This window comes from Macaca nemestrina, chromosome 8 (assembly GCF_043159975.1).
Source record: "Macaca nemestrina isolate mMacNem1 chromosome 8, mMacNem.hap1, whole genome shotgun sequence".
NCBI lineage: Eukaryota > Metazoa > Chordata > Mammalia > Primates > Cercopithecidae > Macaca > Macaca nemestrina.
Genome location: NC_092132.1, coordinates 10,607,661 through 10,623,243, shown reverse-complemented (window position 1 = coordinate 10,623,243; position 15,583 = coordinate 10,607,661). Strand labels below are relative to the sequence as shown.

Sequence of the window (15,583 nt, the reverse complement as noted above, 5' to 3'; positions counted from 1 at the left end):
AAAAAAAAAAAAGGAATTTGAAGCAAAGTCACTTGTGGGGAAAGAATGTAAAGAAAGCACTGGGTAGTTTGGCTAGAGCATAATAATTGGATTTTCTGGATTTCAAAAATTTGGATTGTAATAAAAAGAAACTTTGTGCTATTTTTACAATTTTCAGTACAAATAAATGTGTGTATTAAGAAACAATAAAATTAACATATTTGAGTACCTTTTTTAAAAAATGAGGGAGGGTAAAGGGATGTAAATGGCGGGAAGCTTTCTACACTTCACTCACACAGATCAAACGGCAACAAACAGTGCTGCATCTTGACTGCGGGAGTAATGACACAAATCTACACACAATAAAAATGGATTCAAACTATACACACACACTGCACCGGCACCAATTTCTTGGTTTAATATTGTATGACAGTTACATAAGATGTAACCAATAGGTTGGGATAATAAAAAAAAAAGTTCTAGAGATCAACGGTGGTGATGGTTACATAACAACACTAATGTACCTAATGCCACTAAACTACCTAAAAATGACTAAAATGGTAAATTTTGTGTTGTGTAGATTTTATATTTATTTTAAAAATGTAAACCACTTTTGGGTAAACTGGGTAAAAGGCACGTGAGACTTCTGTATTATCTTTACAACTTCCTGTGAATCTGTAATTATTTCAAAATACACATTTAAAAAAACTAACTGTGGCAAACAAAAAGAGTCTGGATCTTCTGGAACAAACAATAATTTTGAGAAGATCATGTACACTGCTAGGTGGCTTATCCATGATCCCAGTCAATCCCAACTACCCTGGAAGATATGTAAGGCTCAGAAAGGTAGAGGGAGGCAGCTCCCAGAGGCAGACCCAGAATGCAGCCCAGTGAATGTGCCCATCTCTGAGCACTGGTGGGGAAGTCTGGGGTCTGAAGGGCTGGCTATGGACCCCACACCTTTGCCCAGTACCTTCTATGCCAGCTGGTGGGGAGGTTTGGGGTCTGAAGGGCTAGCTGTGTACCCCACACCTCTGCCCAGTACTCTCTATACCAGTTGGTGGGAAGAGGCAGGGTCTGAAGGGCTGGCTTTTGCCACACCTTTGCCCACTGCCTTTCATACCACCTGTACTCATTACCTGCAGTAACAGCCTCACCAGCCCAATGCCAGCTTCCCATTAGCGATGATGCTGCCAACACAGTAGGCACTCAACAAGTGCTAGATGATCTGATTATTACAAAATGATTAACCATTTATCAATGCCCTCAAGAAGACAAAATGCTACATTATGAGACTATTACACTACTCTGTTTAAAAGCCCCAGATTAAAAATCTCTTACTTCTTCTCCTTGATTAGTATAAATCATCCTCCCTGCTTTGTAACTATCTTTTACTTGGATTTATTAACTTTAGAGAGAGTCCAACAGCCAAAGCTAAGACCCTATTAAATTATCTATCTTATGAGGAGAGGAGTAGGGTGGCAAATTCTTTCTGAGTTATACTTTTGTTTTCTTGTTTTTCATTTGTCCTTAAGTTATTAATTTCCTAAGGGCCAGCAGCTTCCCAATTGGAATGGAAATATTTTAACAACATAAAGCTGGATTGCTGTCACATCCAGCGTAAAGAATAGTCTCATACATGCAGATGAGTACAGTTTAAAATACCTTTTTTATATATTCAGGAAAAGAGACTCAGGTTAGAACAAACATTTTCCTTCCATTTAGCTCATCTTGCAGAACTTTTAATCAGCTGTGAATAAACTATCAACTTCATTACCATCATCATACTTAGGGAAAACTTGCTGTAACCAAAACAATGGCATTGAAAGAGGAAGAAGCCGATGAGAAGGAAGGTTAATTTAATTAAACCCTCACCATGAGCCGGCACCACCAGAGGCTCATACGAGTCTTATTTAATTCTCACAACAATCCTGTGAAATAGGTTTTATTATTGTATTTTCTCAAATCTAAGACAACATCTACTTTAGGGAGCACGGATATTTTACATACCACTAAAAAAGATAAAAACGCTGCCAAATAAACTCAGACACACTAGTTTCTCACCATACCAACTGTAAGCTGCCTCCTGATCTTAGAGATGCTAAAATCTAAGTCTGGCCGGGCACAGTGGCTCACGCCTGTAATCCCAGCACTTTGGGAGGCTTAGACGGGCAGATCACTTGAGCTCAGGAGTTCGAAACCACCTAAGGGACATGGCGAAACCCTGTCTCTACCAAAAATACAAAAACTTAGCCAGGCGTGGTGGCGCCTACCCGTGGTCACAGCTACTCAGGAGGCTAAGGTGAGAGGATCGCTTGAGCCTGGAAGGCGGAGGTTGCAGTGAGCAGAGATCGTGCCACTGCCCTCCACTGTGGGTGCAGAGTGAGACTTTGTCTCAAAAATAAAATAAAACAAAATAAAATAAAAGTGTTTGAATCAATGAAGTTCAGTAGCATTTCCATATAACTGGGCAGGCTGGATGTGAGCTGGGGAGATCCTGGTTCCCAACCCCGGCTCCCTTCCCTGTAAGGCCCCTTTTCCCCAGCATGCCATACACACTCAGGCTGTAAGCCCGGCTTCTGAGCTCACCTCTATGCCAGCACGACAGCCCTGCTTTCAAGGGAGAGGAGATAAACTCTTCCTGAGTACCAGAGGCTTTCGCGCTCCCTCTCACATTTGATCCGGACAAGCTGGGTTGCTGCTAGCCGTTAAGGCACCTCGGTGAGAACTGGACAAACGCATCCTTCCTTAAGACACTAGCACCCCCTGTCAGAAAATGGTCATAACATATTGAGTTTGTTGGAACAATACACTTTGCAGTCATTTGTGGAAAACTCATAATAAACATACATATTCATTATGCGAAATGTGCCCTCTTAAAAAGTGGCTCCCTTGCGGGCACGGAGGATACAAGAAAAAAAAAAAAGAGGTGGCTCCTTGGTGCAGTGTGTAACCTGCACAGCTGTACCCAGTAGCTCTGCGAATGTGTCAGACAGAAAGATATGATTATCACACGTTACAGATGAGAAAGCTATAACTTGCCTAAGAATCAAATACAGGCCTGTATGGTTCCACAGCTACTTGATGAGTCACAAGGAGCTTAAAAATTAGGTAGGAAAGCAGGTTGTATGTGTGCACATCTACATATGAACATACTAACCACATGCCACAGGAGCATGTGCGGAGAAGGCAGAGATCTCTGTGGCTGGAGCACCTGGGAGAGGTTTGTCAGAAAAGGGGAAGTTGAACTGCTCCAGGAGGTGGCGAGACAGCTGGAGGAAGGAAAGGAGAAGGGAGTGGAAGCCGCGCAGCCAGTGGGGTCAGAACCAAGAGGCTCACCTGCTGGAAGAGCCTTGAGTGTGGAGAGAGGACAGGTTAAAGGCAGGGCAGGCACACCGAGAGCTGCGGCGGCTCCTCCAAGAGCCCCCCACAGACCAGTACTTGGCCAGGAATGGATGCAAGAAGCTCCTGCGCCCCAGGCAGGAGGCCCATCCCAGAGGTCTGGAGACAGCGGGTGGGGGCACTTAGAAAGCCTGCCCCGTCTGATGCGGCAGCTGCCTCCCAGGTCCAGCCACTGGAGGCCCAAATATTGAACTTGTAGTTGGAATCCCCTGATTTTTAAGCACTGGCCATCAAATAAGATTTTTCTGGGAAAGAAAAAAAAGAAAAGAAAAAAACCTCTGCAGCCTCTGCAGACCAAACAAAGCAAATCTGCAGGTTAGGTCTGGCCTGCGGGTTGCCAATTTGCAATTTCTGCTAAAAGGCTTTCCACCTGGGTGACTAGGGGAAAGCTGTTAACTTACAGGGGAAAAGCCAAGGAAACTGGTCTGAAAAAAAAACAGAGACACACAGACCATGAGACAGAGAAAGAGAGGGACATTGAGAGGGACCGAGGAGAGGACCCAGCACCTTCTGCCCATCCACCCAGCTCCCTAACACCCCATACCAGTGCCTGGCTTGGGTAGATGGAAGACAATTAGTGTGATTTTGCTAGTTTAGAGATTTTCTCTGAGTTTTTCAGATCTTCCACAACAGGAATTACACATGTAATCCAAAAAATAAAAAATAAATTTTAAAAAACACTTATATGGGTGTTAGAAATAAAGGGATAGCAACTGACAAAATAGTAAGATCTCCCTCTTAGGGGAGGAAGACTTACTGATCACCAGACCGCTTTGGCCTCAGACACGTCAACTTGTCTTGGTCAGGACCAAACACTCATTCAAGACCGAGATCAAGGCCAGGGCTGCCCATACCACAGGGACATGCCAGCTCTGGGCACAGCTGTTGGGTTCCTGGTATTTTTCTTTGACGTTGATTAGATGTTTGACTGTGCAGGGTAGGGATATGTCTTACATTTCTCCCTTCCTTTATGTAATAAAGATATGTTCATTGATAAAATGACCCAAAAAATAAAAGAAGACAGGAAACTAGTTTAACCGGCAGCAAGATAGATTTAGATTATGTGGGGAAAAGGCATTCTTGGCATAAAAGTTTCATTCATTGCAACGAGAAATTTGGTGAGTGTGGCAGGTGTGGGCAGCCTAGCCTGAAAGTGCCAGATTCCAGAGCTGCAAATGTGTGGGCTGGGTGTAAGGAGTGCCCAGGTGAGCAGATGGTCTGCCGGGGTTAGAGGAGGCCAGGCAGGAAAAGGCACAGGAGCTCCCAGAGCTGGTGTTCTAGGAGTTTCCACGTGTCAGTCATGGGAAGGAGAGGAAGACATCAAGACTTCATGGCACAATGTGGCACTCCCACCCTCCCCTGCCCCAGCCACCAGCTGCAGGGAGGTGCTTACGCTGCCTCCTGTTGGTCACACATACATTCCTATTAGTGACCACACTGGAACCTCCCTGCTGTCCTGGGAAACAGCCGAGTACATGGTGTCATTCCCATCACCACCACCACCGTCAGCATCTCCTTTTTACAGAGGAGAAACCTGGGGCTCAGGTGAGTGAGTTGCCAAAGGAGCCCCCAGCCAGATGAATTAAAAAGCCAGAACTTAACCAAGACCCTCCAAGTCGACCATCACATCTGCCTACCCCCCTGGTGCCTAGCCCTGCCACGGGAAATCGCTTGTTATTTCCTGTAATGCTCACAGAGAGCAATACTGCGAGGAATGCAGGTCTTGGTCTCCCCAGCCCACAGCCAGCGTCATGGTTAGAAGGACATTTCAAATGATTAATTACAACTAAGAAAAGGAGATACATGGAGAAGGGGACTTTGCTGTGTTTGTTATAATTTACTACAGCAATTCATTTTGGGGAGCAACAGCGGGAAAATAACAGTATGCCAGATATAAGTGATACCAACCCACCCAGACCACATACTTAATGAGCATGCCCACTGCACAGGTTGGCAGCAGGTCCAGAACCAGGGAACAGTGGACCACCAGGTAAGAGGCAGACAGGCTTTTAGCAAAACAACACTGGGAGTTACCGTCAGGCAGAAAGTACAGACCGTCATCGATGGGAGGGCGACATACACGTGCTAACACCACCCTCCGGTGGCCCATCAGGGCACTACATCTGAATGGCCATAATTTTAAAAAACATGGCTAGTGTTTACTGATTGCCTAACTCTTGGTTGGTGCCTTCCCCGTCACCCCACTTAACCTTCACATTAACCCAGTAAGTGAGGGGCTGCTGTTCCCATCTTAAGATGAGTTAACTGGGCCAGGAGGGGATTACAAGGTGATACAGCAGGTGGACACACAGCAGGGCTACAACCCAAACACACATCCTTGGCCCAGGACCAGACTTCGCTGTCCTTCCTAGGTGGAGTCGCTGCTGTTGCTGGTCCCCAGAGGGGGTGCAGCTGCCCTAACAGCTCAGATACCCTGGCCAGCCACAGCAGGTAACTCAGACCAACTCTGACCACAGACTGGCCGCCACCTGGCCAATTCTCAACCTGAGTAAGGTATTTTCAACTCTTATGGGGCTTTCCCATGTATGCCCACATTTCTATGTGACAGAAATGGCATGGAGAGGAATAAATCTAACCCAGGGTCCAGGTGGCATGCTTCCACTGACATGGCTACAAGGCAGGCACAACCACCCTGCCCTGAGTCCGGGTTTTCCTGGGTTGGGGGCTGGGACCAGATACTTCTGGGGTGCAGGGGAGTTCTGCTTCCAGATGTGACACTGGTTACTCACTGGTTATGCAGTGAGTTCAGTTTGCGAACATTCGCTAAGCTGTTTATCCTATGCATACTTCTCTACATGCATGTGACACAGTAATCTAAGAAAATGTGAACAGCAAATTTTAGAGGAAAAGATATAGGAAAAAAAACAATATTCTGATTCACAAGTAAACCTCTCATTTAAAACAATACAGATCGGGACACTACTTTGGCCCTCGTAGCTGTGTGACCCTGCGCACACATACTTAGCCTCTCTGAGCTTCAGCTTCCGTCTGCACAGGGCTGTAGGGAGGACCGCAGGACATCACGAAGACGACGTGCCTCACTTAGTACCTGGCCCCTCGGAGGCACCATTGTACACGCAGCAGTATGAGGGGTACCGGCCTGGTCAGGAGCCCAGGCCTCCGAGCTCCTTAGTGGCTCTCATACTTCCAGTGGATGGCTTCTGCACACGCCTCTGAATTTCTTTATCCCTCAGTGTCTCTTCTGAAAGAGGAGGAGCCCAAATTAAAAGTGGCCTTGGAGTGTTTGAAAGTGGAGCCTAGTCTTCAGGCCTTATGCAGAGGCTAACATGCAGAGAGACAGAGACCAAAGCAAGGGTGTGGGGCAGACTCACCAGCACCCTCCTCCCCTTCATCCTGCAGGGACGCAATAGGAACCAACCCTCCCGCCTCCTGCGGCTCCCCTGCCCATAAATCATCCCCAAGGTGCCTCCCTCCCGGCTCTGAGGCTCAGTGGATTGAAGTTCCAATAAATGCACACCCCTAATTTGTGAAATGATTATCATGCATCTCATAAAATGCTGATGAACATGCCAAATCCCATAGCTCACACAGTTAACGTGTTTATTAAACGCAAGAGAGAAATCCCGTGGGTGTTTCTTTGCTGAAGCTGGATTAACAAAATAAAATGAGAAATACTCAGCATCAGCTATAATTAAGGCTGGGCCAACAGTTGCATTATAATTTTATGCATACACATCTCTTCCATGCTGAAACTTGGCATAAATTCTTTTAAGTTATTTTTAAGCACTCTCAAAATGAGAGCCCCTGGGCAATGGAATATATTCACATTTAACACAATAATCATAGCTTTAAAATGTGGCCCTCAGGAAAGCAACACAAATCATTTTACATAAACAGGAACAGCCCCCCACCCTGAGAGCAGATGTGTGGGAAGGGCTGAGGGTATAGGAACACCCCCTGCCCCACTGCAGACCCTGGACAGCACAGGTCCCCACTGACAAACTGACGAGGTGGCCCTGCGGAGCCTCCTACCCACAGCTCTCATGAGATGCCTCTAAGTAACCAAGTCTCTGTGGTCATTTCCACATCAAAAGTAAAAGGAGCAAAATCCTCTCCCATTTTCTAGTGTATTGGGGAGACATAGCAATGCCCATCACCACCGCACGTCCGGGTTGCCAGCTGTTGGTCTGTGTTGCTTTAGCATATTTAGGTTCCTCTGTGGGGTCGGTCTACCTCTCATCTCGCTTCTGAAGTAAAGGGCCGCCTGAAAGCCAGCTTCAGCACTGAGCTCGGGTCAGAAGCCCCGGGTTCAAACACCATGGCAAACCCCATGGCATCACCACTTCCGTGTGACTGGAGCCACCTTTCCCTTCCTCAATCTGTATGGACTCAGCTCAAAAATGGAGATAACCACAGCTGCCCGGGTAAGAATGATGGGCGGTGGGGGGATCTGGTGGTGGGGGTCTTTGGTAGGGGAATACTGGGAAAAGGCTTTGTAGGCTGCTAAAAACAGTGTCGATGCTGAAGAGAACAGAGAAATTTTTAAATCCAGAAACGTTCAGCTGGATAGCTAAAGCTACCTACTGGGTCCCTAGTTGCTTCTGCTGTCCTCTAACATACATCTATACAAATACACATACACACACGCACCCACAAAACACACATGCGTACATACACAAAAGCACATACAAGCACACGTGCACACACAAACAGACACACACTTTCTTTAGGGAAACCAAGGACACAGGCAATTCAGAAGCTTTTTGAGAGGCAATATAAACAACACAGCACCAATAACGACAGCAAGTAGAAATAAGGGATCCAAATCCCAAGAACTGAGAAGAGAACGAGCCACGAGGAAGGGGAGAAGAAGGTGGGGGAGACAAAGGGAAGAAAAGGAGCCAGGACTTGGGTTTCCACAGTTTGAGCCACAGCAGGTGCTTGGAGGAGTTGTCAGGAGCCCTGGGAGGGAGCAGAAAATTGCCACCCAGTTCCAGCTCTGGAAACACAACACTCGCTCAGGGTCCCACATGCCACCTTTGACCTCCACCCTCTCCCTCAGGGGCCTCAAATTCTACCCGCATTTTCTATCCCATTGCATCCTCAACCCATCAAGAGAAGGAAGAGACCAAATAAGAGCTTGCTGCAGCCTCAGGGAACCGAGAGCTGCAGTAGGTGGGATTCAACCCGTTTGTTCATTAGACGTGTCCAGCCATGGTTTCCTCACTCTGCTTCCTGGGGTTTTCAAGATGCACGGAGTTTATTCCAGTGAAGCACCAAACACAGTGCCTGGCACACAGCAGATGAAGGTGCTGCCTGCACTTTTCCGTTTCTGCAGTTTACTAACATCACACTGAGGTAGAAGACAGGCAGGATTCAACTCCGGACCAGACTGAAGCCTGGTCAAAACTGGGAAGAGGGGCCCAAAACACCTCTCACTGCCCATCACCATAATACACGCCCACCAGCACCGTAACAGTTTACCATTGCAATGGCAACACCCAAAAGTTACTGCCCCTTGCCATGGCAACACCGGAAGTTACCACCCACTTTCTGGCTATTTCTGAATAACCTGCCCCTTAATTAGCACATCATTGCAAGTGGGCATAAATATGGCTGCAAAGCACTGCTACTCTTGGCGCTCTGCCTGCGGGGTAGCCCTGCTCCACGGGAGCGGTAACACTGTCACTGCCTCAATAAAGCTGTTTTCTACTACCACCGGCAGCTCACTCTTGAATTCCCTCCTGAAGGAAGCCAAGAACCTGCCCCGCATCAACACCATGGTGGGTGAGAATTCCTGCCAGACAAAACCCAAGTCCTTAGAAATGCTGACTCTACTAAGCCTCCTTCCCCTAATTCAGGGATGTTTTAATTCAACAAAGATGTGATTCGCATGTTACGATAGAGAGCAGAGGCAGCCATGAAAGAGAAAAACGAGTAGAATGTCCAGCGGTCAAGGTAGTCAATCTACCAGGCAAAACAGGCTTGAAAACAATATATAAGGCCGAATTCAGTCAACAGCTACTTTGTTCTTAAAAGGTGTGAGGCACTGCTCCTGGAGATGGCCTCCCTGCCAGGGACACTTCCTAGAGTGGAGGACACAGACAGATGTGTGACTCTGCGCAAGGACACGCACTCCAGCCCAGGTCTGTGAAAGCACGGGGCAAGAGGTTGGATGCTTTGTCCAGGCCAGTGCTGTCCAACAGATACACAGCATGGCCACTGATGTCATTTAAAATGTTCTGGTAGCCATATTAAAATAAAAAGAATCAAGAAAAAAATAATTTTAATGATGTTTTCTTTAATCTAGTATATCCAAAATAGAATCATTTAACTTATAATCCACTTTCAAAGATCAATGAGAAATTTTAAATTTTTGTACTAAGTCTTCAATAGCCAATGTGTTATTTTTCACCTACAGCACATCAAAGTTCGGACTAGGCACGAATCCAGTATTCACATTTCCAGAATACCAGGAAACTTTTTCCCTGCAGACGAGAGAGATGCAGTACACAGGTTCTACTCCCTGACCTCCAGCAGGGTAGTAGAAGGCTTCCAACACTCCCAAACTCTTTGGGATTCACTGAGTTAGGAAAATCGAGACTAAGAATTAGCAGATTTAGAACCTGTAGACCAGAGACCCTGTCTGCACTGTTACAGGAGAGGCAGATGACGGACGAACATTTTCATTTATTATTGTCACAGGTTTAAAAGCTGACTGTGTGCTCAGGGATCCTGAGGTCCTTATCAAGGAGATAAAAAACAGGCTGGGCAGGAAACTGGAGGCAGATGTGGAAAACATGCAAATTCAATTCCAAATGTTCGCTTTACAAAAGTCTGAGATTGGCCTCAGTTATATCAGTCTCAGTTACATAAAATGTTCTGATTTTCAAAATTAAATCCTGAAGAAAGAACTTCCCCTTAGTATTTACATGTGTCTAGGGTCTTTTCAAATTCTAGAAGAGAGCTTTAAATTTGAGGAAGGAGAGCCACTGGAAAAAGAAGAATTTTCCAAACCATCCCCTCAACTCATCCCCAGCCTACCAAAATGATCTGGCCCATTTTTCCTGGTAACCAAAATATAAAATAAATATTTAATGTATTATCCAAATATCTAGGCTGTTCAGTTTTTATTAGGAGAAAAGAGCAGAATTCCTTTCATTTATGTGCATTGGCCTCATAATTCAACACTAAATGAATGCCTGACATCTGTCACTCACCATGCTAGGTGTGATCAGAAATGAGGAAGACACAGACCCTCCCCTTCAGGAACATAAATAAGCAATTCCATTTTGTTTATGAGAATAATTTTACATGACTGTGGTGTTATTTATAATCTAGTTTTGTAGACTCTTGCAGTTGGAAAGGACAGAGTGTCCAAGTCCAGCTTCCCAGCCGGTGTCTAAACAAGGTCAGAAAGCCCTACCTGACCCTCCCCTTGATGCAGGGGCATCACTGTGGGCAGCTGCCACCTGTGTTTACACCACTGGGAGCCTCAGAAAGGCTGCCCCCCTTCTCCTCACCACACTAGGCTAGTACAGCCTCAGGGTGTCCCTGGCAAGGCCAGTCTCTCCCATAGCCAAGTGCCGTAAGCATCTGAACAAGCTATCCAGTGGCCCTGGGTCTTCTCTCCTGCAGGCGTGGCATCCTGGCCCTTCAGCTCCATGCTCAGGCGGGGTCTGCACTGTGGTGGTGGCCAGGAGACCAGTCTCCGCTGCAGCGGGCGCCTCCACAGACAGGGTATTTCCCAAGCCACCTGTAGCAGGACCATTCACACACATGTCCCCTAGGGGGCGATACAAGACAAAAGAGAACTCCGGCCACAGGGCAGCTTGTTCTGGCCTGCAGGTTTGCAATTTTGCAAGGTGAGGAGGACGGGTAAGTAAGCACCTGCTCGCTGGTTTTCAGACTTTTTATTAATTCAGGAACCTCATTCTTCAAGTCTCAGCTCCATCCTAGCTTTCTCAGGGAGACTTTTCGTAAATCCCCTTCAATATTAATGAGGTCTCTGATACTCCCTCCTGCTTATTTGCCTTGCAGTATGACCACAATTTGTAATCACGGATTTAATGCTGTGCTGGTTTAACCTGTCTCCCTCAACAGATTGTAAGCTCCAAAATCATCAATATCATTTAATTCAAAATATAGTAAAGTGCTTTAAAAGATCCATGTTAAAGCTATAAAAGATACTTATCTGCACTTCCTTTATCATGAAAACCAGAACGTTTCCAAAGTGTTCACTTAAGAATCCCTGAGAATAATCTGAACTAACTGAACTAACTGAACCCTCCCAGGTTCAAGCGATTCTCCTGCCTCAGTCTCCCGAGTAGCTGGGATTACAGGCACCTGCCACCACAGCTGGCTAATTTTGTATTTTAGTAGAGACAGGGTTTTTCCATGTTGGTCATGGCTGGTCTCGAACTCCCGACCTCAGGTGATCCGCCCACGTCGGTCTCCCATAGTGCTGAGATTACAGACATGAGCCACCACACCGGCCTGAACTAAATCATTCTTCACTCTCATTTTCTAGAAAAAGAAGATGGTGTGCCAAGAAAGAAAGATCAGGCTCAGGGTGGGAAAGCCCCCAGTCCAATCCCCAGCAGAGGAGAAAACCAACTTCTCTGACCCTCTGACTCCTCATCTATACAATGGGAATAAATGCAAATCAGAATGGTGGTTTGAAGGAAGAGAAACCAGAATCAAGACAAAGCACTAGAAGAAAGACGCTCACTGAAGGGTTTCAGAATCCAGGTGTCAGCAGTGGTGCCCCATCCCTACCTCAATGGGGTAAGTCCCTTCAGGGCCACAGCCACCCAGGACTTCCACTCCTTCCTGGAAATTTACACCCTCAGCCCTCTGCCATTCCCTGTTCATGCTCCACAAACGAAAAGAAGTGAAACTCAGTCCTTTCACTGAAATACGCTCGCCTCCAAAATTCACCTAGTCAGAGGATGAAAGTAAGTAAAATAAACAAGTATGGGAGGAAATCCTAAAACAAAATACAAACAAACAAATGAACAAAACCATACTTTCAATGAATAACCATAATTGCACTGAAATAGGAGACGATCAACCCAAGTAACTTTGGAAGCTGCTGTTTACACCAGATGCCTCAGGCTAAAGAGAAGAAGAGCTCTAATTAAATACTGAACTCTAGGTAGCAGGCTTCTTTTTCACAAAGACATGGTTTCCTGATTCTGAAACTATTTTTGGTATAGTCCAGGACTGAGTAAATAAGTAACTATACTATGGATACTGAGATCCAGATTTTTCTTTGTCAGAGAAGGGAGTTATCATGGAAAGGGGAGAGGACAGAATACACTGTGTTGCTGAATTGCAACTGGAAAAATCCATGTGAACTCAATGATTTTTAAGAGGGAAATAGAGATTGTGTAGGTGTGTACTGAGTTTAGATATATGTATGTCTCATATATGTACAGACATCCCTCTGTTTCCTAGCTGTGTTTCTGAGAGGGCACAGAGGCAATGACACCCAGCTCACCTAGTTCCCAGACCTCCGATTCTAAATGCCACTCTCCACTAAAAGAAACCAGGCCTCCTTGTAGAAACAGCTGATTCCAGAGCTGGAACAGGGAAAGCACAAAATGAGCCCAGAATATCTTGTACCAGAAAGCAAGGAAGTCCTCACAAAAGCGGGGGCATGCTGAAGGAACACAAAGGCCCACTTTAACACAACTGGCCAAATATGGGGGAATCTGAGCATCAAATTAAACAATGAGAAAAGATTACAGACCACTGACTAAAATAAGCATGCCCGAGTCTACGCAAATATAAATCAAGGAAAAGAGAACATTCTTGCTTACACAGACAACTAGTAAAAAAAAAAAAAAAAAAAAATGGTAACAATGTGAGGTACGGCTATGTGAATTAGCTGATTGTGATAATCATTTCACAATGTATGCCTGCATCAAAGCGTCACATTGTATACCTTACATACATACAATTTTTGTTAATTATACCTCGATAAAACAGGGGGGAGGGGGGTGGGGAGAAGACAACTAGTAAGTGCGGAAGAAATGACAGAATTAGACACCCATCATGTAGCAGCCATCCTGATGCTAACCAACTCTGGCAAGAATCATCAATGGGTGCTGAAACTACTGAATGAAGAAAGTCTTTGGAGTGAGGAGTAGCAGGATAAACACACGGTCTCAAAGAGCTCACCACAAGGCATTTCATTACAAAGGGGAAATACAGTAACTTTACAGTGAAGCAACCTGACCTCCTCAAACGTGTGGCATCACCAGTAATGGGAAAAATCATGATCACATGCCTCCTGCTATGGTGTGCTGAGAACGCAGCATTATTTCTGCGTAATTCCTGCCCAGAAATGCAGAATTTAAATCTGCTCACGAGGAAGCATTACACAAAGCCAAAGGGAGGTAGAGTCTACAAAATAACTGGCCCATACTCCACAAAAATATCAATGTCGTGGAATACAAGGCCAGAGGCAGCGCTCCAGATTCAGAGAGTGAAGAGATGTGACCCTGGAATGCGGGGCGCGGCTGGGGTGTCCTTCCGCCATAAAGGGTGTGGCTGGGACAATCAGTGGAATCTCAAGAGGGGCGCTGCACGGATGCTGTTTCTCATTTTGATAACTGAAACGTGGTTATGTGGGAGGACGTCCTTGTGTTTAGGAAGTAAACACCGAAGATACTTAGGGATAGGCAAAGGGGCATCAGCTCTGCAACTTGATCCCAAATGGCTGAAAGAGAGGACAAAGCAATGTAGTAAAATACTAGCATTCAGGAGACTGAGTGAAGGGCATATGAAAAGTTTTTGTACTACTCTCTCCATTTTTCTGTAAGTATAAATTTTGTCATAATAACAGGTTAAATGAGAACAAACCCTACATCCAACATGCCTTCAGTATTTGAGCGTCTCAAGGAGACGTCAACACAGAACAGGCTCCATTTAGACATCCTCCTGGTTCATTCGCCTCTCCTTCCCATCACTGGGTCTTCCCTGCCTTTCTAAAGGCTCCAGAAACTCCAGATCCATGCGCTTTTACTTGCAGAAACTTCAGCTCTAGTGTGCTCCTGTGCCCCCTCCCCACCGGAATCCTCAAATCAAGTTGGCTCAAAGAATAAAAGGTGTCCGTGTAACCAAAGCCTTTCTCCCTAGAAGACATTCGGAGTATTAAATAGAAAAAGCAATCAAATCTATTACTGTAGTTATCACTATAACTACAGTTCCCTAAACCTTGCCTCATTATATATCTAAGGTCTTCATTTTTTAAAGTTGGAAAATTAGTTCTCAAAAGACTAACTGAAAAAAAAAAACATGAAAATGAAGTCACCTGGGAAAGGGAGGATTCTCATGCCCACAGCAGGACGGTCGTGCTGCAAACTGACGGGTCTCAGGGCTTCAGGGGAGGCAGCCAGGCAGGGAGAACCTAGGAGAAGGCAGTGTCCAGAGGAGGACGAACCAACCATGGCCCAGGCAGCAGCGGAGGAGCTCACTCCACGCCCAGCGCAAGGGGGTTGCGTCCACATCCTCCCGGGGAGGCACTCGGGCCAGGAAGGCCCTTGCAGACGCTCTGAGAAGTGAGAAGCCTCGGCTCTGCTTCCAGTAGGGCCCCTGGCCACCCTCTTGAGCAAATCCCATACCCCTTTCTCTCTCCATCTTTGTCTCTGAAAGGCAAGAGCCATTCCACAGCTGCCAGGCCCAGGTCCTCCGTTCGTAACTAACCATGCGCCGCCCCCAGGCCCAGCCATCTCCAACCAAGGAGGCGCCACCCTCCAGGCCCAGTCATCTTAACCAAGGTGGCGCCAGCCCCCAGGCCTGGGCCATCTCTAACAAAGGCACCACCGCCCCCCAGGCCCAGGAGCATCTCTAACCAGGGAGGTACTGCCCCCAGGTCCTGCCCGCATCTCTAACCAAAGTGGCGCCACTCCCCCAGGTCTGGGCCATTGCTAACAAAGGCGGCACCGCCCCCCACTCAGGCCCAGGCAGCATCTCTAACCAAAGAGGTGCTGCCCCCAGGCCCTGCCCGCATCTCTAACCAAGATGGCGCCACCCCCTAGGCCTTGGCCATCTCTAACTAACGCGGCATCAACCCCCAGGCCCTGCCTGCGTCTCTAATCAAGGAGGCGCTGCCCCCAGGCCCTGCCCGCATCTCTAACCAAGGAGGAGCCCATCCGCAGGCCCAAGTCCCATCTCTAAGGAGGTGCCACCCCCCAGAAGCCCAAGTCTCTAA

At 46.6% G+C, this 15,583-nt stretch overlaps 1 protein-coding gene across 14 annotated transcripts in view; it reads right to left on the bottom strand.

The window, feature by feature from the left end:
• The window catches only part of LOC105467301 (zinc finger and AT-hook domain containing), a 344,890-nt gene that overhangs the window by 204,051 nt on the left and 125,256 nt on the right, over positions 1-15,583 (bottom strand). Inside the window, exon 1 of one of the 14 annotated variants that reach the window (XR_011606714.1) lies at positions 14,684-15,233. The exons of 9 other annotated variants lie outside the window; for them this stretch is intronic. Coding sequence is in view for 3 of the 5 variants with exons in the window: in XM_071067791.1 (XP_070923892.1) it covers positions 14,684-15,101 (418 nt within the window). In the remaining 2 variants the exon portion in view is untranslated. Of the gene's footprint in view, positions 1-2,568; positions 2,761-14,683; positions 15,237-15,583 lie in introns of those variants that run through there. 4 more of the 14 variants (XM_071067791.1, XM_071067785.1, XM_011716758.3 and 1 more) reach the window with 4 other exon arrangements.